The sequence below is a fragment of the Peromyscus leucopus genome, chromosome 12 (assembly GCF_004664715.2).
Source record: "Peromyscus leucopus breed LL Stock chromosome 12, UCI_PerLeu_2.1, whole genome shotgun sequence".
In the NCBI taxonomy this organism is placed as follows: Eukaryota; Metazoa; Chordata; class Mammalia; order Rodentia; family Cricetidae; genus Peromyscus; species Peromyscus leucopus.
The window spans coordinates 4,208,848-4,234,205 of NC_051073.1; the positions used below are offsets into that span (position 1 = coordinate 4,208,848).

At 47.9% G+C, this 25,358-nt stretch overlaps 1 protein-coding gene across 1 annotated transcript; it reads right to left on the reverse strand.

Moving 5' to 3' along the window:
• Window positions 1–3,670: 3,670 nt before the first annotated feature.
• On the reverse strand, window positions 3,671–12,397 carry Ripply3 (ripply transcriptional repressor 3). Its single transcript, XM_028879918.2, is given in 5 exon segments — window positions 3,671–4,497; window positions 4,499–4,555; window positions 6,007–6,074; window positions 11,279–11,351; window positions 12,074–12,397. Coding segments are annotated over 5 exon segments (768 nt in total). The 5' UTR covers window positions 12,178–12,397; the 3' UTR covers window positions 3,671–4,031.
• Between the last annotated feature and the right edge of the window lie 12,961 nt (window positions 12,398–25,358).

Here is a 25,358-nt window from a genome sequence, read left to right on the forward strand (position 1 = left end):
CTTGACCTTAGGAAAAGTCCTTGACCTTTCCTAGTAGCAGCTTTTGTGATAGCTGAATTCCATTACGTTTTCCCGCGGCTTGCAGCAGTGTCCCACCCCTAAATGTCCTTTCCCCGGGGTTCCAGAAGAGATGCTGACAGTGGTGAGAGTTAGTCTGAGGGACGTTGAGTCAGTCTAAGTCCACGGAGCTCTTTAGTCCACTCACTTTATTCTTCTAAGCCAAAGTCTCTCTACACAGCTTCAGTTCTGTCCTCATCCTTAGCTCCTCTCTGTCCCTTCCCCTCCTGTCCTCTCATCCGTTCTAAGTTCCTTCCATCTTCTGCCCCCTCCCAGTCTAGACTAAATACACATGCAATCCGAAATGCTCTGGCTCTGTCACTTTCTGGTTGGGCGGGGCAAGTCTGCTCGGTAGCTGGGAAGCTTGTCTCATAGCTTGATGTACCTGGTATGTGAAGGCCCCTTTTGTTCTGAGTTAATTGTTAGACGGGAAGTCTAGAGATACCACTTGGGCTATGGAAGAAAGAGGATCTAAGCTTAATTTGCACAAGAAACAAAGTTATGTATACCTAATATGCACCTCGCTTTGATAGTTGTCTCTGTATGGGTATTTACCTTAACTCGGGAGACTAGCAGGTGGTCTGGAATGCTTATCTGCCTGCCATCTGTCCTTGGATGTTTGAGAAGAATTTGAGATAAAATGCTTTTGCCCAGGATTCTTGCTAATGGAGTATTATAGAAAGCCCTGAAATTAGGGATCTTGACTGTGTCTGTTGTTAGCACAGTTGAAAGAAGTTATACAAATACTTTAATTGCATAAGTGAAATTGTGCCCAATGAATGATCAGTCACACTGTTAGGAGATCAGTCACACTGTTAGAAGTTGATAGAATCAAATGGGAAAGCTATAATAACACGAATGAAATTCATAGCAGGAAATGGCTATTATTCAAAAGCCAGTATCACCAAGACTCTTTAAGTCTTGGCTTTATCCTCTGGAAAGACCCTTGGCTTCTTCCAGGTATAGTCTGTCATAGTCAGCTGAATTCCTACCACATATTTCTGTAGCCCAGCAGTGGGGATCTAGTTTGGATCCCCAGAACCCACAAACATCCACATACTGTAGTGTGTCTGTGATCCAATACTTGCAGTAAGACAGGCAGAACCTCAGAAGCTCATTGGCTGCCGGCCTGCTGTGCGAGGCAGTAAACGAGACCCCAAGACAAGGTGAAAGGTGAGGACTGGGAGCCAAGATTATCCTCTTACCTGCACACCTGTGCTGTGGCGTGAACGTGCCTGCACTCACACATGTGAGTACGCACAGAGGCACAGAGGCAAACGCACGCACGCACACAAACACACACACAAAATAAAATAAAACTCAAAAAAAGAAATAAAAAGCATGGAGTTTTCAGGCCAGAGATTTCATTTAGTGAATCAGTGTAACAGTCACCAGTGAAGTCAGGTGCTGAATTCACCTACAGAACATGTGAAAAAATAAATGTATTTAAAAGAACTTTATCTAGGCGGTGGTGGCGCACGCCTTTAATCCCAGGACTCAGGAGGCAGAGCCAGGGGGATCTTTGTGAGTTCGAGGCCAGCCTGGTCTACAGAGTGAGATCCAGGACAGGTACCAAAACTACACAGAGAAACCCTGTCTCGATCCCCACCACCACCACCAAAAAAAAAAAAGAGAACTTTAAGGGCAAGTTTTACTCAGAAACTTTAAGTTTATTAGTAGAGCACTTGTCTAGAAGCCCTTTCAAAAAAAGAGAGAGAAGGGGGAGAATAGTGGAGTGGGAGGGAGGAGAGGAGGGAGGGGAAGACATTTGTTTTTAAATGGATGGAACAATTTAAAAAAAAAAAAAAAAGCTAGGAAAGAAAACCAAATCCATTCGGCAGGGAAGCAGAGCAGGATTTTAGTTAGTCTCAGCACTTGAAGAAGAGCCAAGTGGGTCTCTCGGTCTGGGGTTGGCCTGGTGTACATGGAGACTTCCAGATAGAGTGAGAACATGTCTCCAGTAAAAGCAATCTCAGTTTTACCTGAAGGTGGGAGGGGAGAAAACTAAGCAAGCCTTTTACCTTGTTTTTTTTTTTTTTTTTTTTTTTTTTTTTTTAAGATTTACTTATTTATTGTGTATACACCATGTATGACTGCAGGCCAGAAGAGGGCACCATATCTCGTTATAGATGGTTGTGAGCCACCATGTGGTTGCTGGGAATTGAACTCAGGACTTCTGGAAAAGCAGTCAGTGCTCTTAACCGCTGAGCCATCTCTCCAGCCCAGCCTTTTACCTTGTAATGGAACTTTCTGAACTGTTAGGTTGGTTAGGGTGCTTGCATTGTTTGGATTTTCATTAAATAGTAATGTGTTATTCGGGCAGTGAAGATGTAGGTTATTTAAAAAATTTTTTTTTCTTCTGGTGTGTGTGTGTGTGCGTGTGTGCGTGTGTGCGTGTGTGCGTGTGTGCGTGTGTGTGTGACAATGAACTGAACCCAGGGCCTCAGGCATGCTTGGCCAGCACTGTCCCACTGAGCCACATCCCTAACTCTTTCCGTGTGAAAGTTTCACTGAGTACCCAGCTCACCTTAACCCCACTCTGAAGTCAAGACAGGCTTTGAACTTTCGCAGCTCCTGCCTCAGCCTCTTAAGGAGCTGGGATGACAGGCCTGGGGCATTGGGGCTTGTTATCATGCATTCATTCATTCATTCATTCATTCATTCATCCTGTCTGTATGTGGTGGGGGGCTCATGTCACTGTATATGCCTGGAGGCCAGAGGACAACTAGCAGGAGTTAGTTCTCTCTTTCCACCACGTGAGTTCAGGGGGATCAAATTTAGTTCTTCTGGCTTGGTGGCAAGTGCCTTTACCCACTGAGCCACTGTTCTGGCCTTTTCTTGCATTTGTGAAAATACATCATTTCAACAGAGTTAAATATTTAATTAATTAATTTATTTTCCTGGAGCTGGGGACCGAACCCAGGGCCTTGAGCTTGCTAGGCAAGCGCTCTACCACTGAGCTAAATCCCCAACCCTGAGTTAAATATTTTAAATAATCTTTACAACCTTTAGAACAGGAACTAATTCACTCTAAGAACATCTTACACAAAAAGATGATTATCAAACAATCTTTCAAAATATTTATTCCAAGTAAAAATTCATACAAAGTGGTGTACACAGGAAGACAGCTAAGATAATCAGGGGAGAGCCTTAGAGCACAGTCCTGGGGTTATCAGAATGATAAGATTCAAAGTAATTTTACATAAGATACTTTAATTAAAAATAGTGTCATTCCATGCAAATAACAAGACCATACTGGCCACCAAGTAAGAAAATTTAACCCTTTACAACTTACACACACAGATCTTATCCAGTTCTTAGAAGCATCTATTTTATCCCCTAAAAGGATTGTATCTGCAGCTGGGCGGTAGTGGCACATGCCTTTAATCCCAGCACTTGGGAGGCAGAGCCAGGCGGATCTCTGTGAGTTCGAGGCCAGCCTGGGCTACAGAGTAAGATCCAGGACAGGCTCCAAAGCTACACAGAGAAACCCTGTCTCGAAAAACAAAACAAAACAAATATATCTTCTTCTTTTTTTTTTTTTCCAAGACAGCGTTTCTCTGTGTAGCTTTGCAGACCAGGCTGGCCTCGAACTCACAGAGATCCGCCTGGCTCTGCCTCCCGAGTGCTGGGATTAAAGGCCTGTGGCACCGCCACCTGGCTGTATCTTCTTGTTCTTATTCCAGTGTCAATTATTCAGTGTCTCAATTTTTGTTTTTTTCACAAATAAAAATATTTTTTTCATACAGCTACTGAGTAACCAAATGAACCCTTAAAATGGGAATTAATATCTAATTATTTTTATGAAAGCAAGAATGGCTAGATAATGGGTCTCTGGGCAAGGGAGGGGTGGTGTGCTTATGAAGGAGTAACTTTCAGAGTGAGAGCTGAATGAGCTCTGACCACCTTCTTCCTGATAACAGCCTGTGTTGACACACATCTCTGTCAGGCAACCTTCCCCAAAGGTATGGATCTCACACACACACACACACACACACACACACACACACACACACACACGCATGCGCGTGCACACACCCAGACACACGCATGACCAGGAAAATAAAAAGTAAAAGTGAAGTCCCTGGCCTTTGCAGGTGCTGAGCGGAGTCCCAGCCTCTGCACTCCCAGCAGAGGAAGCTGGACAAGGGCCGAGTCCGGCAAGGCTGTCCCCAGGACAGGGGACCAGCATGGGAGAGACTCACTTCATTCGCTGGAATGCTCACTGCCCCCTGTGCGCAGCTGACCCTCACCCCGGAGCCACCCTTCCTCCGACAGGCTTGCCACCCTGCTCTGCCCTTTCCCCCGGGACCACTGCCCTGTCCTTCTGCCTCCCAGCTCTGAAGATGGCTGGGCTGGGCCTCCTCTTCTTCCTCCTCAGAGTCTGACTCAGATTCATCGTTGTAGAAATGAATAGTGGCTTGCACTGGAAGCTGGCCAGGACTTTTCCCCAGAACTCTGCAGGTATTCTTGACGCTTTGAAAGGGGTAAGTAAAGTCTAACGTGAAAGAAACAAGTACACCGTTAGTCAACCTAAACAAGGACCCACGTTCCTGGCTGGAGCACTCAATACCCCATTTCTGCCTTCTGTGTACATGGTGCTCTCTAAGCTACCAGAACACAGAACTGGACACCTGCCGAGGGACTAGCTAATAAACCTCACACTAGTCAACCCACACCCACAGCAAAGGCATTGACGTTGACCGGGCTCTAATCTTAAAAGGCTCACTCTTGTCAGAAGGATGACCTGAGCCCTTCTGGATAGGAAATGTCCTGTTCTCATGTGCACGCACATACAACCGTGGAGGGCAGGAATGAAACCCCCTGGGACTCTGGCCTGGAGGAGTGACTGACCCTTCCACGTGAAGAGGAGGAGGAGAGGGTGGGTCCCTCTCACAGAAAGAGAGAGAAGGGAGGAGGGGGAGAAAAGAGGGGAAGGTGGAGGGAAGAGGGAGAGGGAGGAAGGAGGAAGAGGTGGAGGGGGAAGAGGAGGGGAGTGAGAGAGGGAGGAGGATGAAGAAGGAGGACGGAGGAGGAGAAAGGAGAACATGCAAGGGAGGGAGAAGACAGGAAGAGGGGAGAAGGGAGAGAAAGAGGAAGGAAAAAGTTCAAATATATAAAAATTGGAGTCTCCCAATTTCAAGTTTTAGCAGACTGGAGATTCCAGTTATTATGAAAAGTATTTTAAAATAGCCCCAATAATTTCTTAATGTTTCTCACTTATTAATTCATTTGCTCCTCCCTTCTCACACACACCCTCCCCCCTCCATGGTCTTCTGAGGAAGCAGAGTTCGTCAATTGATTGCTGATTTTAGTTAGTGTCCCCTTTCCGGGTCAGAGGACAGGGAGAGAGAACGTGCCGGTTATAGACTGTGTGTGGCGAAGCTTAGCTTCCTAAGGTCCCCGTGGATCCTTGCTCCCCAGCTCCAGGCACCCTTGGCAACACCTGGAGACATTTTTGATTAATACAACTCGGGTCAGGAGACGCTCCTGGTGTTTCTGGGCAGGAGCTGGAGAGCTGCCAGGGACCCTGGGGTCTGTCCCCACAGCACAGTCCCCCCCAGCTTATGCCCAGTATGGTAGGAGACAGACAGGCAGCAGACAGAGCGTGTGCAAAATGCATCAACACATCTAAAACAGAAATACTGAGCAAGGTGTAGGCCAGTGAGTGTGAAAGTTAGGTGATTATGTGGAAGTATTTGCCAGTGAGTTTGAAGGGCAAATAGGATTGGTTATGTGGCCAGTCCCAGCTTGTAATAAAACATTAAATGCATGAACTCACAAACAGATTCCAGAAATATAACAAAATATCCAAAATATCCTTGAAACTCCTTGGCAAGGAAACAAAATAATGCTAGACAATATGTTTAAGTCTCCACTCTGTTGAAAACGCTAATGTGCGCCAGTGTCTAGAGATCACATGCTTCTTACCATGAAGTAGTATATTACCTGACAGGGTGCTGGAACCCAAAGGCTCCCTTTGATCCTAGGGTCTGTTGGGTCCCACAAGGCTCACACTGCAAAGACAAACGTGTAGAAAGACAGATGTAGTCAAAGATCCACTGTGGTCCCATCCTGAGGTTTTCAAGGTACGACTTACGTTGTCTGTAATGATTGCTAGTAGTCCTGACATTAGTTTACAAACATTTCAGTGTCACAGGTTCTGCTTCCTAGAATGTTTATCCACGGTGGTCCAGGGTCCAGACCATAAACCCATGTGTGTGGTATGGTGTGTTCGTGCATGTGTGTGTGCATGTATGCCTGCTCATGAGTGTGTGTGGTATGGTGTGTGCATGCATGTGTGTGTGCTCTTGAGTGTGTATGGTATGGTATGGTGTGTGTGTGCGCACGTGTCTGCTCATGAGTGTGTGTGTGTGCACGTGTGTGTGCTCATGAGTATGTGTGGAGACTAGAGGTCCACGTCGAGTACTTTCTGTCCCTCTTCGACAAATGGGTGTTGTTTGTTTTTGTTTGTTTTCCAGACAACGTTTGTGTGGACCTGGCTGTCTCTGTAGACCAGGCTGTCCTGGAACTCAGTGATCCTCCTGCCTCTGCCTCCTGAGTGCTGGGATTAAAGGTGTGCGCCACCACCGCCTGGCTTTCCAACAGTTTTTGAGGCAGAGTTTCTCCCTGGACTTGGAGTTCACCTATTTAGCTAGACTTGTTTGCCAGTAAGCTCCAGGATTCCTGTCTCAGTCCTTGATGCACTGCTACACCAGGCTTTGTACATGGGTCCTGGGGATTAGAACTCAGGTCCTCATGATTGCACAGCAATCACTTTATCCACTGAGCCGTCTTCCCAACTCTCAGGTCCTAGATTTTATATAGGTATATAAACCGTGTGCGTGTGTGTGTGTGTGTGTGTGTGTGTGTGTGTGCGCGCGCGCGCGCGCAAATATATGCACATACATGTGTATACATGAGACATGAAGGCAGAAGGGAGGGGAGGGGAAGGGAGGGCGCTAGTGGGAGGGGGAGACTATAGGGAAGACGAAAGGAAGAGAATGCACATCTTACGTCTGGAAAAATTGTCATTATGAAACCTAGCACTATGTACAATGAGTATATGGCAATAATAATTAATAACGATGATGATAAGCTGGGCAGTGGTAGCTCACGTCTTTAATCCCAGCACTTGGGAAGCTGAGGCAGGTGGATTCTCTGTGAGTTTGAGGCCAGCCTGGTCTACAGAGCGAGCTCCAGAACAGGCACCAAAACTACACAGAGAAGCCTGTCTTGAAAAACACAAACACAAACAAACAAAATAATGACGATGATAAAGATGGAAAGGCATTGGACCTTAGCCATATTGTCATGGATGTCCCTACCTACAAACCACTTGTGGCCCTCCTCCTTACTTAAAATAGTAAGTCATATCACCTCATGCTTTATACCACGTTACTTGCACACATGAGCCATCTTTCCCCAAGCATGTGACTGTAGAGTCCTGGGACTTTTGTGGTCAAGTGAAGCATCGACCTGCTCTCGGTGTTACCTGCTCTCTCTGAAGGAGGGCAGGAGAACAAGACACAGATAAGGGAGCCCAGGGTGAAATGAATGAGTCCACAGCTCTGCAGTACTAAGTGCTGAGTTTGGGCTTGCTCCTGAAGACTGCAAATAGAGGCAAATGTCTGAGCACTAATGAATACAGTTGGGTTTGACTCTGAAGATCAACTCTTAAGACAGGGGTTCAATAATCCAGTCTCCACAGTCTGTATCTTAAGGATGATGGTGGCCGTTGGGAGCTACACATGGACTAGACTGAAGTAAGGGTTGACAGGCACCAGTTCAGTAAGAGAGGATAAAAACAGAAGTGACAGCTGAGGGGAAGAGAGACAGGGTGACCACAAGCCTTTCAGCAGCATCCCACAAGCCTGTGGCCATTTGCAGGTAAGCAGCCGAGGAGAGAGAAACAGCCCTGAGCACCAGGTGACAAAGGACATGAGGACCAGAGACAGCAGGGAGCTGAATTCATCCACGATAACTGCTGGTCGGGGTGAGCAGGAAGCTGGTCCGGAGTCATCCCATTCTGCCTAAACTCTGGGCGCCGTACCTGAACCGATTTGGCTTGAAGCAGAGTCGGGCTGTCCTAAGGGCTAGGGTTTCTGAATGCTCTACAGAGGGAATCATGGCGCTGAAATGGCTGAGGGAGGCAAGAGAACCCAAGTTCTTTTGGATTCCTTACAGTTTGGGAGAGCCAGATTAGGGACAGGACAAAGCCTGACAAGGAGGAGAAGATCTTGATACAGTTGCTCCCCATGCCATCCCGTCCTGTAGGTGACCTGAGTGCATGAGTGTGCATGTGGTGTGCATGTGACAATCTGTGAGCAAACTGGCCTACAAGATGTCCCTGCGGACATTACAGTGTGTCGGCTCTGTTTCTTCTCCATGCTAACCTCGTGAAGAGCTAAGTAGCGTTGAGTGAGATTCTTTGGAACACGATCCTTCACATGGATGCGGATTCTTCAGAACGACAGGGGACAACTTCTGGATTAAGCTGTTTGCAATTATAAACGCTCCCTAAACTGAGGCATTCATGCTGCCAACAATCCTGTCCAGCTGAAGATGGCCATGGCGGGCAACAGTGCCCACGCCGTGGTAGGTGGCAGAGCACAGGGCTCATCTTACCAGAGAGAGGCTGCTTCCTTCAAGCGTCCTGTCCTGACTAGACTGGGGACGTGTAATACCTGTTCATGAACTGTAGGAACCGAACCCCACACACATACATGCTCTTCACTTTTTATGCCATGTCTTCTTTTTCCTTTTTGACTTTTTAAGACAGGGTCTCACCGTGTCACCCAGGCTGGCCTCAGTCTTTCCAGAGATCTTTCCACATGCTCGGATTACAAGCAGGAGCCACCACACCTGGCTTTCAGAAAGATCTTAATAAAAGATCGGTTCTCATGGAGGGAAATATTGAAACACTCACACTTTGGTAATTAAATGGGACTAGAAAGGTAAACCAGCTAAGCACCGTGTTTAAGGCGTGTGCATCTTCTTAAGCTCAGAACAGGCTGGAGCAGAGTTTCAGCCATGGACCTCTGACTGTCAGGCTACGGTGGGAAGCCTGGATAGCAGGACAGGCCGAGGCCCTGGCAGTGTGGACAAGTGGCCAGGAGGAATGCTCTGAGGCCAAGAAAGGTCAAGGCTGGGGCTGCCATGCAGCGAGTGATAGAACATACGTTTATCATCAGATATGCCGGTCCCCAGGTTCCTCAAGACCAAAAAAATTTTTTCTGAAGACTTGGCTTATCACTTTTTTCCCAGTCCAGGGGAGGATACAGCTCTCTAGGGGCACCAAGTGGGTACAGGTGGCTCCTCCAATCAAAGAACAAGGCCTTGTATCAAATTTATATCTTATTATAATTTCGATCTGCTTGTTGGGCGTCCCGGGACAGGTTATCAAGCCTCAGTACCTCTCATACTCCCCTATAAAACGGCCTGGAGATGAGGGCTGAGGAATTGTCCTGTTTGGCCAAGAGGGGGTGTAACTAGCTAGCAGCTCTGCAACCCAGTCATAGGTACACTCACCCAGCTTGCTTGGGAGAACAGGATTTACCGAGGCCTGCAGAGAGACAGGCTGTGACCCCAACAAAGAGCAAGTTTTCTCTTACCAGGGCATCTCAGCTCCCAGGTAAAGCTGGAACCTGGAGACAACACAGGACCCAGAGGTGGATCCCAGGTCCCGCCCTGACAAGGGTGTGGGAAGGCGGCCAGTTCTGCAACCCCGACAGAACACCAGGCTTCCGCCACCCACCCAAATCCTGGAAGTAGCTGCTTGTATGAAGTGCAGTCAATGAGAAAGGGCTGGGCTCTAACATTAGCATCACAAGGGGCTTTCTCGGCAGAGCAGAGGCAAAAGCCACCGCGCAGTACCCAGAGATCTGCACACAACCGAACCACCCCACAGTCGTGTTCTACCTAGAGGGAAATTTAATAATTTGTGAACTTCACCTTTGAAATCTGACTTTTAAGAACTTGAGTCTTGGGCTGGAGAGATGGCTCAGCAGTTAAGAGCACTGATTGTTCTTCCAGAGGACCCAGGTTCAATTCCCAGCACCCACATGGCAGCTTACAATTGTCTGTAACTCCAGTGTAGGCAAAACACCAATAAATATGAAATACAATAAATAAATTAAAAAAAAAAGAACTTGAGTCTTAAAGAATAGAAAGAATTTCTCCCATCATTTAAAAATTTGGAACAGTAATAATTAGGGCTAAAATATCACTTATTAGACTGGTATTTTATTTGCTTCATCCATAAATTAAAGCGCCCAATATCTAAAGAAAATAACTAATGCAAAAGAATAGCGGAGGGCTACCTTCCCACACCTAACTTTTCTTACACACCACATCTGTACATTAAACTGTATCCCACGGGCATTAAGTATAAAAAAAAAAAAAAAATGCATGGTCCTCCCTCAGGCTACCGCCTTTGTTTTAAAAGTCAATTTATATTTGAAAATACACAAGTGTAAGCAAGCCATGGCCTTAGTAAGTTAAATGCAATTAAGTGACAACGCAAAGATAAAGGAATAGTTGTGGTCATGAATCTTTGCCTACAAAGCCCTCTGCCTGAGTGTATTTGCACAGACAACAGCCCGAAAGTGCTTCGAAAGGGCCAGACGCCCGCCGGGTGGGGCTTTTAGCTGCACCTCTGGGCACTTGAGGCAGACGCCTGCCTTTCTTTGCACTGTGGCACCAACAGCCCCGCTAATGCGCACTCAGCCTTTCTCTAAGGGGGCTGGGGTTTGCCCTTCCCTTCTCCACCAACTGGTTTACAGAAGAAACAACCGCCCAACACACACACACACACACACACACACACACACACACACACACACACACCACCTCTTCCCATCTCCACAAACTGGTTTATAGAAGAGACAACCCCAACACACACACACACACACACACACACACACACACACACACACACACACACACACCACCTCTGTGCAATTACCATACACCAGCAAAGTCCGCTGTGGTTTCTTTTCAAGGATGGAGAAGCAGTCAGGGACCCAATGTGCCCATTAGCACCTCTGCTCCTCAGGCTCGGTATACCTGCTAGACCTCCAGGCACTTCTGGGTTAAAAGACCGATCGATCGAAGTGGGGTGGAGGAGACCTTTCCTGTTTTGCTTTGCTTTTTGATCACTATAGACATGGTGCCATTTTCTGGCTCGACTGTTACCTACAACAACCACAGTTTAGCTTACCGGGCTTCCAGTTCTGGTCAGCTCGGCATCTCCAGGAAGCGGCATCCACGGTCTCCACAGAGCTGGAACGGAACTGGAAACAAGCACCAGGAGAGACTGAACCCCGGGCATGTCTGCTGCCCCTAAAAAAGTTACTATGAGAGTATCGTGTCTGCTTGACCAAGAGGCCCTGTACACAATGTTCCCGTAAGGCCTGTCTGCCCGCGGGCCAGCCAGCGCCTTACCTGTTCCTGTCTCCGGCTCAAGTCTCTGCCCTCTGCTCCCAAGTACACTCTGAGAAGGTGCGCCCCAAATCTAACACCATTCATTCCTGGGGCGCTTCTTAGTCGAGGTATTTCTCTCTCATTGATACTTCAAGATTTCCCAATACAGCTGGTTGGTTTCAACTACATCACCTCTGCCACTGGAGGCTCTTGATGCTACAGCGCTCTGGAGGGCATTCTGTCTTTCCATCACCGAGCAGTGAGTGCCCTCCTCCCTATCTCCCCAGCTAATTTGATTTCCCTAAACTTCGCAACTTTAAAGATAGCTGGGTGCCAGGGATGGGCAAACACTGAGTCCCATTACAGGGCAAAGAGACAACCACGTTGTGATAGAGCGCGGGCTCCTTTGGCAAGTTTTGCACCGGCCCCGCAGCTTCCCATGTTTCAGATCCTCATTACGCACAAGCGTCGGCCCCTTTCCTTGCCCGGTGTCCCTGCACTTCAGACAGGAGTTTTGCGGTCGTCGGTCTCAGGCTAAGGAACTCAGTGTCTGGGTACACCTCCACCGGGGGCCGCAGGGACACACCCTTACCTTTCGGGCCCACGCGGCAGCGGTGGCCTCCCGGGATCGTCCCCGGGACAGTGGCAGAGGCGTCCGCGAGCCTCCGAGGCTCCGGCTGCCGCCTCGGGTCCCATGGTGCCGGCGGCACGCGAGTCCGGCAGCCCGACGGTCGGCGCCCAGTCCCGCTCGCCCGCCGAGCGCGCTCACCTACCCGCTCGCACCCGCGCCAGGTTTAAAACCAGGGGCGGGGCGGGGAGGGGACTCGGGGAAGCTGCGCAGCCCCACCGGGAAGGGGGGAGGGCCGGGGACCGCCGGAGGGGGGCAGAGGAAGCGGAGGGTGGAGTGGAGAAGACTTGGAAGGCTCGAGGAAGAGAGCCTGCTCCGGACAGCGGGGAGGGGTGTGTGTCCAGAGTGGAGAAGGGACAAAAGAAAACCCGGAGGGGTCACGGGCGGAGCGGGAAGCTCAGGACCGGACAGACCGCAGACACTGCCCTCCAGGAGGGCTGTGCGCCCCGGAGGTTGTCCCCGCCGCCGAGCAGCTCGTGACTGCCCTCGGGGCTCCGATCCCATCCAGGACGATCCCACCTAGCCTGCCCCTCGGCCCCCTGCGCGCCCCTCCGGGTCCCCCAGTGTCTCCCTTTCCGAGCTGCAAGACGTCGTGGGTATGGGGCAGAGTCCGAGGGTCCAGGACAGCCCACGAGTGAGGCTGCGACGCCTGGGTGCGAGGAAGCCAGGGGAGGGTGTTGGTGCAGCCTCCGCACCCACTGGGGGCCTTAAGTTGGGGGAGTCGCCAGCTGAGACCCCTGGGCACCCCCTCTCCCGGAAGCCTGCTCCCCAGTGCCAGGTGACTGCCTGTGAGGACTAAGGCTTGCTCTGCATTATTTAAATTAAGTGATTGTTTTTTAAAAGCCGAAGAAGTCCGGGAATAAAATGTTTCCGTATGGTTTCTTTAAAATTTGAAGAATATTTAACCCCAACTCAGGCAAACAGGAAAGAGGGAGAGACGTCAAACTTTGTACACTAGATCAAAACCCTGAGTCCAGTGGAGGACTCTTGGGGATCGCAAAAGATAAGAGAGCACAGTAAGGTGTCAGGGATTTCTTTTTTTTTTTTTTTTTGAATTTCTGTTTTTTTTATACTAACGTCATAACGATCGTGCTATTGATTATGTGCTTTTTTTTTTATTCTTTTTAAGGTTGATACCGTGCATCTGTTAGCCCAGAAGTTAGACTTCAGTTAAGCGCTAAAGGCATCTTTTGAAGAGAGGATGAAAATATATCTAATCATTGTCACGTACACAGCTAATAAAAACACACTCATGTTAAACTGGGCAGTGGTGATGCACACCTTTAATCCCAGCACTCAGGAGGCAGAGGCAAGTGGATCTCTGAGTTTGAGGCCAGCCTGGTCTACAGAGTGAGTTCCAGGACAGCCAGGTCTACACAGAGAAACCCTGTCCCCCCAAAAAAACTAAATAAATAAACAATTCAAACAGGTCTTTATTTTCTATCCTTATACTGTGTATACAATCCAGGGCCTCTACAGAGTTCTGGACACTATGGGAAAATAGATACAAAAATTTTAAAATTTTATTTTAGATTTACTCAGTTTTGTTTTGTGTGTGTTTTGCCACACCACTTGAAGTTGTGAGCTGCCCTGTGGGCGCTGGGAACTGAACCCAGGTCCTCTGGAAGAGCAAGTGCTCTTAACCACCTCTCTATCCCCTAGATACACCGTTTAAAAAGACTAGATGTGGTTTCTGAGGGGCTACTAAGGATTACTTTGTTTTTGCGTTTATTTATTTATTTATATGGGCAAGGCATGCATACAGAGGTCAGAGGACAGCTTGGGGGAGCCTGCCCTCTCTGTCCCCGTGGGGATTCTGGGATCAAACTCAGGCTGTCAGGTTTGATGGCAAGCATCATATCCACTGAGTTATTTTGTTGGCCCAGGTAACTGAAGGATTTTGAAGGATTTTTAAAATGTCTTCTAAATTTTCAACCATGAATATATTGCTTTTTAACTGTGGCAAAATAGAATACAATTTTTTTTTTTTTTTTTTTTTTTTTGTTTTTCGAGACAAGGTTTCCCTGTGTTGCTTTGCGCCCTTCCTGGAATTCGCTTTGGAGACCAGGCTGGCCTCGTACTCACAGAGTCGTTTTAATCATTTTCTAATCTACACTTTCGTCGTCATAGGTGATGCAAAATACACTCATCTGGCCTTTCAACACTGCTTCATCTCCAGAACCTTCCATCACCCCTCGCGGAAGCTGTCACCGCTGCATAACTTCAGGTCCTCTTCCCCACATTGGTATAGGTCTGGTACCAGTTCCTGTATCTATAAATGTAGCCACAGTGTTTCTTTGTGAAGCATGTACTACGGCTGTCTTCCTCACCCCATGCCTGCAAATGAGGCTTCATCCTCACAACTCCGCGGTTGAGAGCCTGTAACTGACCTTCCAGAGCTCTTTTCAAATACTCCCACCGGGTGGTTCTCTGCAGGCTGTAACTCCAACTCCAGGGGATCTAATGCCTTCTTCTGCCTCTGTGGGCACCTCTACTCCCTGGCACATACCTGCCCTCTGGACACACGGGCAAGCATCATAGTTTAAAAAGTAGAAGAGCCGGGCGTGGTGGCGCACGCCTTTAATCCCAGCACTTGGGAGGCAGAGGCAGGCGGATCTTTGTGAGTTCGAGGCCAGCCTGGGCTACCAAGTGAGCTCCAGGAAAAAGGCGCAAAGCTACACAGAGAAACCCTGTCTCGAAAAAACCAAAAAAAAAAAAAAAAAAAAAAAAAAAAAAAAAAGTAGAAGAAACTGGCATTCGGAGAGATTAAATAAGCGATGCCAATCACTGGTTAGAGAGCCAGGATTGAACAGCACCGAGAATAAATGTCAAGGCAAAGGCTCCACCACGGCGCATGCGCACAGCGGCTTGTGCGGTCTTCAATCTTTTGTCGTCTTTTTGTTTGTTTGTTTGTTTGTTTTTGTTTTTCGAGACAGGGTTTCTCTGTGTAGCTTTGCACCTTTCCTGGATCTTGCTCTGTAGACCAGGCTGTTCTCGAACTCACAGAGATCCGCCTGGCTCTGCCTCCTGAGTGCTGGGATTAAAGGCGTGCGCCACCATGGCCCGGCTTTTGTTGTCGTTTTTTAACTTATGCTAAGAGCAATGTAAGATCTCCATGGTCAAAACCTGGACAGTTTGAGTAACAGAATGTTTGTTTATAGTTCAAGGTATAAAATAGATACCCACAAGTTCTTCCTTGCATCAACATATGCTGAATAAACGAAACTTTGAAAATCTGTGAAAGACAGAGAAGACCCAGGAACAGACGAGTTCCAAGTGTCCAAGTGGTTTCTGCAGATGATGCCCTCTCAGGGCAGGCATCACTAGTCAAGCTCATCCTCTGTGTGCTGTAGGTGTTGTGTTGACTACAGAGCAACTCTGTGGAGCCAGGTTTACCTCAGCAAGCAGTAAGCGGTTTTACCCACGCTTTACCCACGTGAGCCGCCACGCCGGCCCAGCTGCATGTGCCTTTTGTTGTGATTCTTTGTTTGCTTGTTTGTTTGGAGATAGGGTTTTTCTACATAGCCCTGGCTGTCCTGGAACTCACTATGTAGACCAGGCTGGCCTCACTCACAGAGTTCTGCCTGCCTCTGCCTCCCAAGTGCTGGGATTAAAGGCATGAGCCACCACTGCCCGGCGACTTCTTTTTCTTTAATTGTGACACACACACACACACACATAAATATAACCTGCTCAATATTTATAAGTGTTATCTGTTTGTATGTTTTCAGGACCGACCACTTGGTATTGGTTAACCAAATGATGTGTTCTTCCCCGGGGAAAACTATTTCTCCCCCTCTCAGCATTCTTTAGTTTGCCTGTAGTTCTTTGTCTGAGGGGAGGCCTCGTGAGCTCCCTGCCTCCATCCACGTCAGCATGTCCATTGGTGTCATTGTGTTCAGGTCATGTTTAGACAGTCATGTTGGTGAGAGTTCATGGGCGTAGCTTCTGACATTTCTAGGGGAAGCAATCTTACAGTAGATTCCCTGTTCCTCCAATTCTTACAGTCTGCTCCTTCTTTTGAAAATATCCCTGAACCTTATGCGCAGGGCTTGGGTTGTAGATGTGTCCTCAGCTGGAGCTGGGCACAACTCTGTATTTTGACTGATTGTGGATTCCATCAAAGAGGAGGTTCCTTGATGAGGGATTATTTTTATTTTATATGATGAATGTTCTCCCTCCGTGTGTGACTGTGTACCACATGCATGACTGGTCCTACTGGGGCCAGAAGCGGGTGACAGGCTCCTGGAACTGGAGTTATAGTTGGTTGTGAGCCACCCTGTGGGCGCTGGGAACCTGGGTTCTTTGCAAGAGCATCTGGTGCTCTTTACTTTTAAGCCATGATCTAACACCTCTTTTCAATCTTTCTTGTTTGTTTTTTAGTTCATTCTACAGACACAAAGATTAAAATACAGAATGTGGCTAGGATATAGCTTCGTGGTAGGTTGCTTAGCATTTAAGAGGCCCTAGGTGGACCCTGTGTTTGGATTCCCAGTCCAGCGGAATATACAAATAAATTATAGCAAAAGAAACATCTACAGTTAAAGTCACTGAGAATGTAAAGGCCTTTTGTGTTACAGAGTATCTGAGTATAATAACTTCCCAAACTTTGAGTCCAAGGCAGATCTTTATGCACGAGAAAGCCATTGGGCAGAAGAGAGAAAGTTCACTGGGCCCTGGCCATATAATCTAGGAGAATCTATTGAATTTCAAGGGTATCAATCCTACCTCAGGTGATGAAGTAGGTAATAAATGGAGATTCTATTTCGTGCTCTCTTATCTTTAATTAAAAACTCTTGCTCAGATACTGATTTCCAGTGAGATCTTAGAGACAAAGAGTAAAGTTGTCCATCAGAGGGTTTCCGGCAGGTCTCTGAGGAGGATGCCAAAGTCAAAACATCCAAGAGGGTGGAGTATTTTTACATAAACAGTGGGGAAGACAAGCAGGGAAGCGATAATTTCCTTTTCTTCTGTTTGGTTCAGCCTCATTTCCTGTTACCTGCTCTTCAGAGCCTTGCACAGTTCTGGAAGCTGTTTTAGAAGCTGTGAGATGACATTATTACTTGTCATGTTGTTGTTGTTATTATTATTATTGCTTTCACTGTTGAGAATCAAACTCAAGGCCTCATATATACTAGCAAGTGCTTTACCACTGAGTGACTCCCTGAGCTCAAGATTCAAAATAATTTTGACCTACGTTTATGTGTTTATGAGTAGGGTGTGCACCATGTCACTGTGCTTGTGTGGAGGCAGGTGGCGACTTTGGAGAGGTCCCTCATCTCCTTCCATGACATGGATCCCTGGGATTGAATCTAGGTTGTCAGGCTGCCTGGCAGGCACCTGGTCAGCCCTTATAATTTTCTTAAATTAAAAACAATAGTGTATTTGTTCCATGGGAATAAGAGATATATTTTAGATTAAAATCTCTCATATGACATTGTTTTTTAAAAGTGTATACAACTTAAAATTTCCTCTCCTAGTCCTTTCAAGGTGCCATTGAGCAAGCACACTGACAGCTTCCTGTGGCTTCCCTATGGTCCCCTCCCTATGGAACTTTTCGTCTTGTTACACTGAAATTCTTAAACAATAACTTCTGTTGTGCTTTGGCTCAAACTCCCGAGCTCGGGTGTTGAACACCGTCCCCAGATGGTGGCGCTGTTTGGGGAGGTGGTAGAATCTTGAGGGGGCAGAGCCTTGCTGGAGCAGTGAGTCACCTGAGGGCAAGCTTTGAGGTCATAGCCCTACTCTCCTTCCTGTTTGTTCTCTGCTTGACAGTGGACCATGTGACCAACCACCAGGCCTTCTCCACCCGAACTCTGGCACCCACCACCCGTTCTGTCTCTCTGAACTGCATTAGCCTAGGTTTCAGTGGGTTGCTCATGAGTGGAATCACACGGCGTTTGTCCTTTTGTGACTGGCGTCTATCATCCATTTGGCATGACATTCTCACAGTTTGCGCGTGTTGCAGCGTAGGTCACAATTTTCTTCCTTCAATTTTTTTTGACATTTATTTATGGTTTGTTGGTTGAAGGGATGATGCACCATTCACGTGGGGAGTCACAGGACCATTTGCAGGACCTGACTCACCCCTTCTGCCATGTGGATCCCAGAGACTGAAGTCAGTCAGGCTTGGCAGCAAACACCTCTATCCACCGATGGTCCAAGTTGACAGCTGAGCATTGTTCTCCACGCTCATGATGTAGTCTACCTTTTGTCTGCCTTTGGTGACTGTGGTACAGAAAGCTGTGGTGACTTTCTTCGTCCCTCGTGAAGGTCACAACCCATGTACCTCCAACAAAAGACTCCTTAACAAGAGAAAAGCACAGTAGCTTACTTGAGCAGACAGCTTCAGAAGTGAAGACTCAAGAGATTCCTGTTGTGGTTTGAACCCAAGCATCCTTACAGGCCCATGATGTGATGGTCTGGTACCCAGGCGGTAGAGTGTTCTCTCTCAACTGCTAAGCTAACCCCCAGTTTAGCATCTTATCACTTTGTATAAGATTTGGAATCTACAATGGGTCCTAGAACCATTCCCCTGAGGAGACAGACGGACAAGTGGACACATATGTGGATGGCTCTGCAGAGGCATGGAGAACCAGGGGAGGGAAGAACAGCTCCCTCAGAGGCATCCATCCACGACTCTTATAAACGTGCACGAATATTCTAACCTTTGAAAGAAAACTGAATCAAGCCAGAGTCGGTGGCATATGTGGATAATCCCAGGACTCAGGAGAGAGAGGCAGGAAGGTTGGGAGTCAAGGTCATCCTCAGCTACACAGCAACTTCCAGGCAACCTTGGAACCAAAACAACAAAAAGCAAGTAAACTTGTCCAGCACCCGCCCTTCCCTGTGGGGTGACCGAACTCACTCCTAGGCCCGGCCTCCTGTCGCCGATGGCCGAGTGTGGCCAGGACAATGTCCTGTGCATGATAGACATTCCGTAGCTGCCTCTTAAATAACAAGCTGCATTTCTTTCCCGAAGTGCTTATCTTCCGACATAGGGTGTGACCTCTTTATTCCCAGAGCCCAGAACAGTCTCACCGTGTTGTATATGACTGAGTTTGGTTGCCCTTACATCACAAACACAGTCTGGGGAGGGGTCCACAGGTAGCATGAGGTTTGGCTCCATGGGGCTATGCAGCCTACAGGTTCCTTCTGTCTTGTGCTACCTTTGGAAGATGCACCTACTGTCCTTGTGACCCAAGATGGCATTTTTCCGTGTCCATGTTCCAAGAAGTGGTATGGAGTGTGTGTAATGTGTGTGTGAGGGGAGTCGATGCTCACTCTGTTTCAGCACTGTGTACTGGGTGTATATGTGTGTGTGTATATCTGTGTGTATATGTGTGTGAGGGAAGTCTATGCTCACTCTGTTTCAGTCCTGTGTACTGGGTGTATATCTGTGTAAATATGTGTGTGAGGGGAGTCTATGCTCACGGTTTGAGCCCTGTGTCCTGGGTGGTTTATAGTCAATAGAATTTACTCTCTTAATTGTGGAGGCTGGGAATTCTGAGATCAAGAGATCAAGGGGCTGTTGGCTTCCATATCTGAGGAGAACCTGTCCATACATGTCCGCTCTCACTTTTACGGAGGAAGGTAGGCAATCCTGGGGCTTCTTCAATGAGGGACAGTACCAGTCATTTTTCTTATTTCCGTGGTCGTGGTCACATGCTCCGTGAAAGCAGCATAAGGAAGGAGCTTTTATTTTGACTTACAATAAAAAGTACATTCCACTGTGGTGAGTCCATTGTGGGGAGGAAATCAGGGCAGCAGGAGAGTGCGGTGGGGTCACACTGTGTCACAGTCGGGGGCAGAGAGAGGTGACCGCCTGTGATGAGCTCTTTTTCTGTCCGTTCCGAGTTCATGGAATATTTCATCTGCATCTGAGGCAGGTCTTTCCACCTCAATGAGCCTGACCTTGGAATTCCCGAACAGGCATGCCCAAAGTTTGGTTCCTAGTGACTCACAGGCACCAGCCCTATTCAGGATGCTTCAGCCCCATGAACTAATCACTCCCAGAGATCCTTGTGCCTCCCGTGACCACACTGAGAATTAGGCTTTGACATGAATTTTGGGGGATGACACAAATTGCTTATGTCCTAGTGGGAACCTGATCACATGACCACACTCATTTGTTGGGAAGCACAGTCATTATCAAGCTGAACATGCAAGCTAGAGGAACAGATGTGAACACAACTGGAAATCTATCCGCTCTTGTAAGATGAGATGCTCAATAGATACTTGCTGGAAGAGGATATTAGCAATAGGAACATATGAGTGGAATCGCTATCCTGCTCCAGAGAGCAGTGGTAATCTTTAAAGATATAACTGTAAGGTTCTTTTACATTTATTTTTGCAGCCGGGCAGTGGTGGCGCACGCCTTTAATCCCAGCACTCGGGAGGCAGAGGTAAGCGGATCTCTGTGAGTTTGAGGTCAGCCTGGGCTACAGAGTGAGTTTCAGGACAGGCTCCAAAGCTACACAGAGAAACCCTGTTTCGGAAAAAAAAATTTATTTTTTCAGTGCTAGCAACTGAGCCCAGGGCCTCCTGCATGCCAGGCAAGTGTTCAACCACTGAGTCACACATCCAGATGACTTTATTGAATTAATTTATATTTAAAAATTATTCATATTTTATTTATGTGTGTGTGTTTTGTCTATGTATCTGTGTGAGACTGTGTGCACATGTGTGTGAGTTGCTGAGAGACAAAAAGAGCATGTTAGATCCCTGGGAGCTGGAGCTAACAAGTGTTTGTGAGTTACCCCGGTGAGTGCTAGAATCTGAACTCAGTTCTAATGGTTGAGCGGTGAGCTCTCCTAACCATGGAGTCACCTGCCCATCCCCCAGTTGAGACAGGGTCTCATCTTGCAGTTCTGGCTGGCCTACAACTTTCTGCATACCAGGCTGGTCTTGAATCCACAGAACTGCCTGCCTCTGCCTCCCAAGTACTGGGATTAAAGCCACCACACCTGGCTTTCCAGCCTCAGTTTGGACACAAGTTCTTATTATGTTGGCCAGCATAGTTTGAACTCCTGGGCTCAAGCTGTTATGGCTAATTGTGGCTGTCAACTTGACTATTTCTGGGACCAACTAAAACCCCTGCGGCTGGGCACACCTGTGCGGGATTTTCTTGATTGGCTTTTCTGAGGTCAGAAGACCGGTCATACTTTCTAGTGACAGCCCATAGGAAGGCCATGGAGGAATTGCTTTTTGTCTGCTTGCCCCCTGGCTACTCTGTTATCTACCCAATGCTGAGACATTCCTCTCCTGTAGGAGACCCTACTTCTTCAGGATTCCAGTGTAGAGGGAAGACCAACAGAGACATCCAGCCTTGTGAACTGAACAACTATTGATCCTTGACCTTCCCGCGGGGAGACAGCCATTGTTGGACCTAGCTGGACCAGCCTGTAAACCACTCTAAGTCCCACACATATATTCATTCCATCAGTTCTGTTCCTCTAGAGAACCCTGACTATGCACTCTCCTGCCTCACTCCTGAGTAGCTGGGTCCACGGACGGTACCACCGTGCCTCGATGTATTTGCTGTTATTGATGTGGGTGTGAACTGGCACCATATAAAGATCCATCTTGCTTCATTTTACGTTGTTCTAAGAAAACGCCTGAGCCCGGGGAATGGTCCTGGAGGCTGGGAAGGCCGGTGGCACCAGCACCTGGTTTGGCCTTTTTGCTTCATGGTAAGAAGGTGGAGGGTGTCACATGGCCACACACAGCCAGTGTGCCAGCTTGGGTCTCTCTGCACCTCTGAGGAGTCGCACCTTCTATCACTGGCCACCACGTTGATGACCTAACGATCTTGCATATAATCCAACTCCAAATGCCAGGAACAGGAGATCTGGGAAGTTTCTAGCAAGTGAGTTTGGGGGCGGTGGGGGGGGGGTCGGGACACACAAAACACAAACAACACACAACAACACACACATTCAAACCATAACAAGGAACAAAATATTTTCATTGATCAGAACTTTTAGGATTGTTAAATTTTGTAACTTTTGAAAGTCTGTCTAAGAAGGTATACCTAAACCATAAGACAAAGGGAAAAAACATCAAACTAGTTAGCATACTCCTTTGGAAACTAAAATGTGCATTAAGTGTTTATACCAATATAAACGCCAAAGATAAAGCGACAGAAAGATCTCGGTTGCAGGCAGTTGTGCGTGTATTACACGCCCAGAGCGAGCAGAGTCGCTGCGTTCGGGTGAAATCTGGCTGTCGTAGGATTTGCTATCTCACTCCACGACGGATGTCTGGAAGCTCAGCCGGGCCTTTGTTTGGTTTAATTCAGATCTTTCTCCAGGCTCATCATTGCACACCTGGGTAGGGCCACAGCCTTCCATCTCAGCCTCTCCCCGCTACGATCGGCATGACACCCTGCCTTGAGATGCTTTCTCCTGATGCTGCCTTTTGACCTCACACATCGGCAAAGCTGGGAATGCAGGTCAGTGGTAGAGCACTGGCTAGCATGTGCAAGGCCTTGGGTTCAATTTCCAAACCCTGGCACTACTAACACTAGGAAGTCAAGCAACCAAACCAAAAAAATCGCCAGTTGAATGATCAGCCCCATGGCATCCGACATCCAAAGGTCATACATACTCCTTGGTGCTGGAGGTTAGGGCTTTTTTTTTTCCCCCGTTTTTTCGAGACAAGGTTTCTTTGTGTAACTTTGTAGACCAGCCTGGCTTCAAACTCACAGAGATCCGCCTGCCTTTGCCTCCCGAGTGCTAGGATTAAAGGCGTGCGCAACTGCTGCCCAGCAGCTTTTGTTAATCTTTTATTTGATTGCTTTTTGAGACAGGTTCTCAAATTTTGTGGCAATCCTCCTGCCTCAGCTTCCCCAATGCTCGGATTACATGCGTGAGCCACGGTGTCCTGGCCTCAATAGTTCAGCTCATTACACAACTGACTTCCAACTTCTCTGCTTTTAGATTCTAAGGTTACCTTAACTCACAAACACATTCTCCATTTAGAATTAGCCTGCCCAGTTCTTTCCAGCTTTATCCCAAGGCCAACTGGGTCAGGGGTTGGAACTGCCCACCTGTGGGACGTGGCAGACTGAAGGTTTGTGGTAGCAGGAGAGGTTCTAGGGGAAGAGGATGGGAGGGGTCTGGCCTGCGCTGGAAGATTGGCTCTTAGGGTTTACAGTTGGTGTCCTTTTTTGGGGGGGTATTTTTGGGTTTCACCAAGGATTTCCACCTTGTGCCCATGATGTTGGTGAATGTGGCTCAGTTTTGGGAAATTACCTTGTAACTTCGTCATCCTCCTGGAGACCCAGTGCGGCTCCCTCCGTACCCTTGTAGCCTTTGTGGACAGGGCCCTAGTTGGTCCCCTCTCAGGGCCCTTCTCCTCCCCGGCAGCACACAGAGGGTTCAAGGGCCCAGATGAAGGCTGACTGAAATACTCCCGCCTGTCTTTTTTCTGGCTTCCACAGGTGATGAGTGACATTCCTCTACAGGGTCCTCCAGATGGAAAGGACTCACGAGCTCTGTCTGCACTAGCTCTGTGTTGCACTCAGATGGCTGAGGCAATTAAGGTACAGAGGTTTATATAACTCATGCTCTGGAAGGCTCTGTCCAAGATGGGGAAACGTCATTGCTTTGGGTCTCTGGTGTAGTGTTGCTTAGCAACAGAGAGACGGTCATGTAAATCGCTCATATCCTGAACCAGGAAGGCTAGGGAAAGTACTAGGATCCTGCCATCCCCTTCAGGGCCATGCCCTTGTGATGCCCAGATCACGGGGACCCCCAAAAGACCACCACGGGGACCCCCAAAAGATCACCATGGAGATCGAATCCCATATGTAAAAGCAAAGAGGCTTTTATTTTCAAGCTCTGAGCTTGGTCTGTCTGTCCAAAGCAGTGGTGAGAGCAGAGAGCCCTGGACGCAGGTGGGGTGGGGTTGGGTTTTTATCATAGCAGAGGCTGGGGTGAGGGGATTTCCAGGGTTCAGACCCTGATTGGCTGACATTTGTCTAGGGGTATAGGGAATGTTTGAAATGTCAGGTATTTCCTCTTAGGTGCAGGCCCCACTGGGTGGGGTCAGCTTATGGCTCTTCCTGGGTCCAGTTGCTGTCTGTCAGAAGCTGTGTCTAGGCCTCTAAGCCTGTCATGGCAGCTGTGTAGTCAAATTGTCTTGGGCTCCCCACAGCCCTCAATGGTCTAAGGACCATGGCTGTAAAACTCAGCTCTTACCTTAAATGGAATAGATGACTTTTTCTGATCCAAATATGAGTGAACATGGGTCCCATTGCCCCAGATACAATGCTCCAATGTGGTAACCATTTCATGACTTTTTTTCCCCCCAGACAGGGTTTCTCTATGTAGTTTTGGTGCCTGTCCTGGATCTCACTCTGTAGACCAGGCTGGCCTGGAACTCACAGAGATCTACCTGCCTCTGCCTCCTGAGTGCTGGGATTAAAGGGGTGTGCTACCATACCGGGCTCATGATTTGTTTATAGTTCAAATTCTTTTTTTTTTTTTTTTCCGAGACAGGGTTTCTCTGCGTAGCTTTGCGCCTTTCCTGGAGCTCACTTGTAGCCCAGCTGCCTCGAACTCACAGAGATCTGCCTGGCTCTGCCTCCCGAGTGCTGGGATTAAAGGCGTGCGCCACCACCGCCAGGCCTATAGTTCAAATCCTTTTGAGGGAACATGATACTGCATGCAAGCTCTTACTCCCAGCACTCCAGAGGCAGAGGTAGGAGGGTCTCTGGGAGCTCCAGACCAGTCAGGATCAGGCAGTCTACGCAGGTTCAGGGAGGTGACCATCTCCGAACGAGAGAAGATTGGTTTAGACAAGTCCCTGGGGGTATTTACTTGACTGGTGTTTTTTTTGGTCTCTACCAGCAGACTACTGTTGCACTACACTTGGGCAAGCGATCCTGGGTTGTTAGAGAGCTAACTGAGCAAGCCAAGGAGAGCTAGCCAGCGAGCACTTCTCACCCCCACCCTGGCCTCTTCATCAGTTCCTGCCTCCATTTCTTGCCCTGACGTCCCTTCAGGGTGGGCAAAAGCTGAGATAAATCCTCTTCATCACCGCAGTAGAAACATGACTGGCACAATACTCTATGTTCTACAGTATCAGACGTTCAGTCAGGATTTACTCTTTACGTAAAAACCAAGCATACTAGTACGCAGATTTGCCGTCATCTTCAGAAAATGATAAAATTACAAGTATGCCAAAGAATTACCTTGCAATTTATGGCTCGTTAATGTTTGATTCATGTAACTACTTTATATAC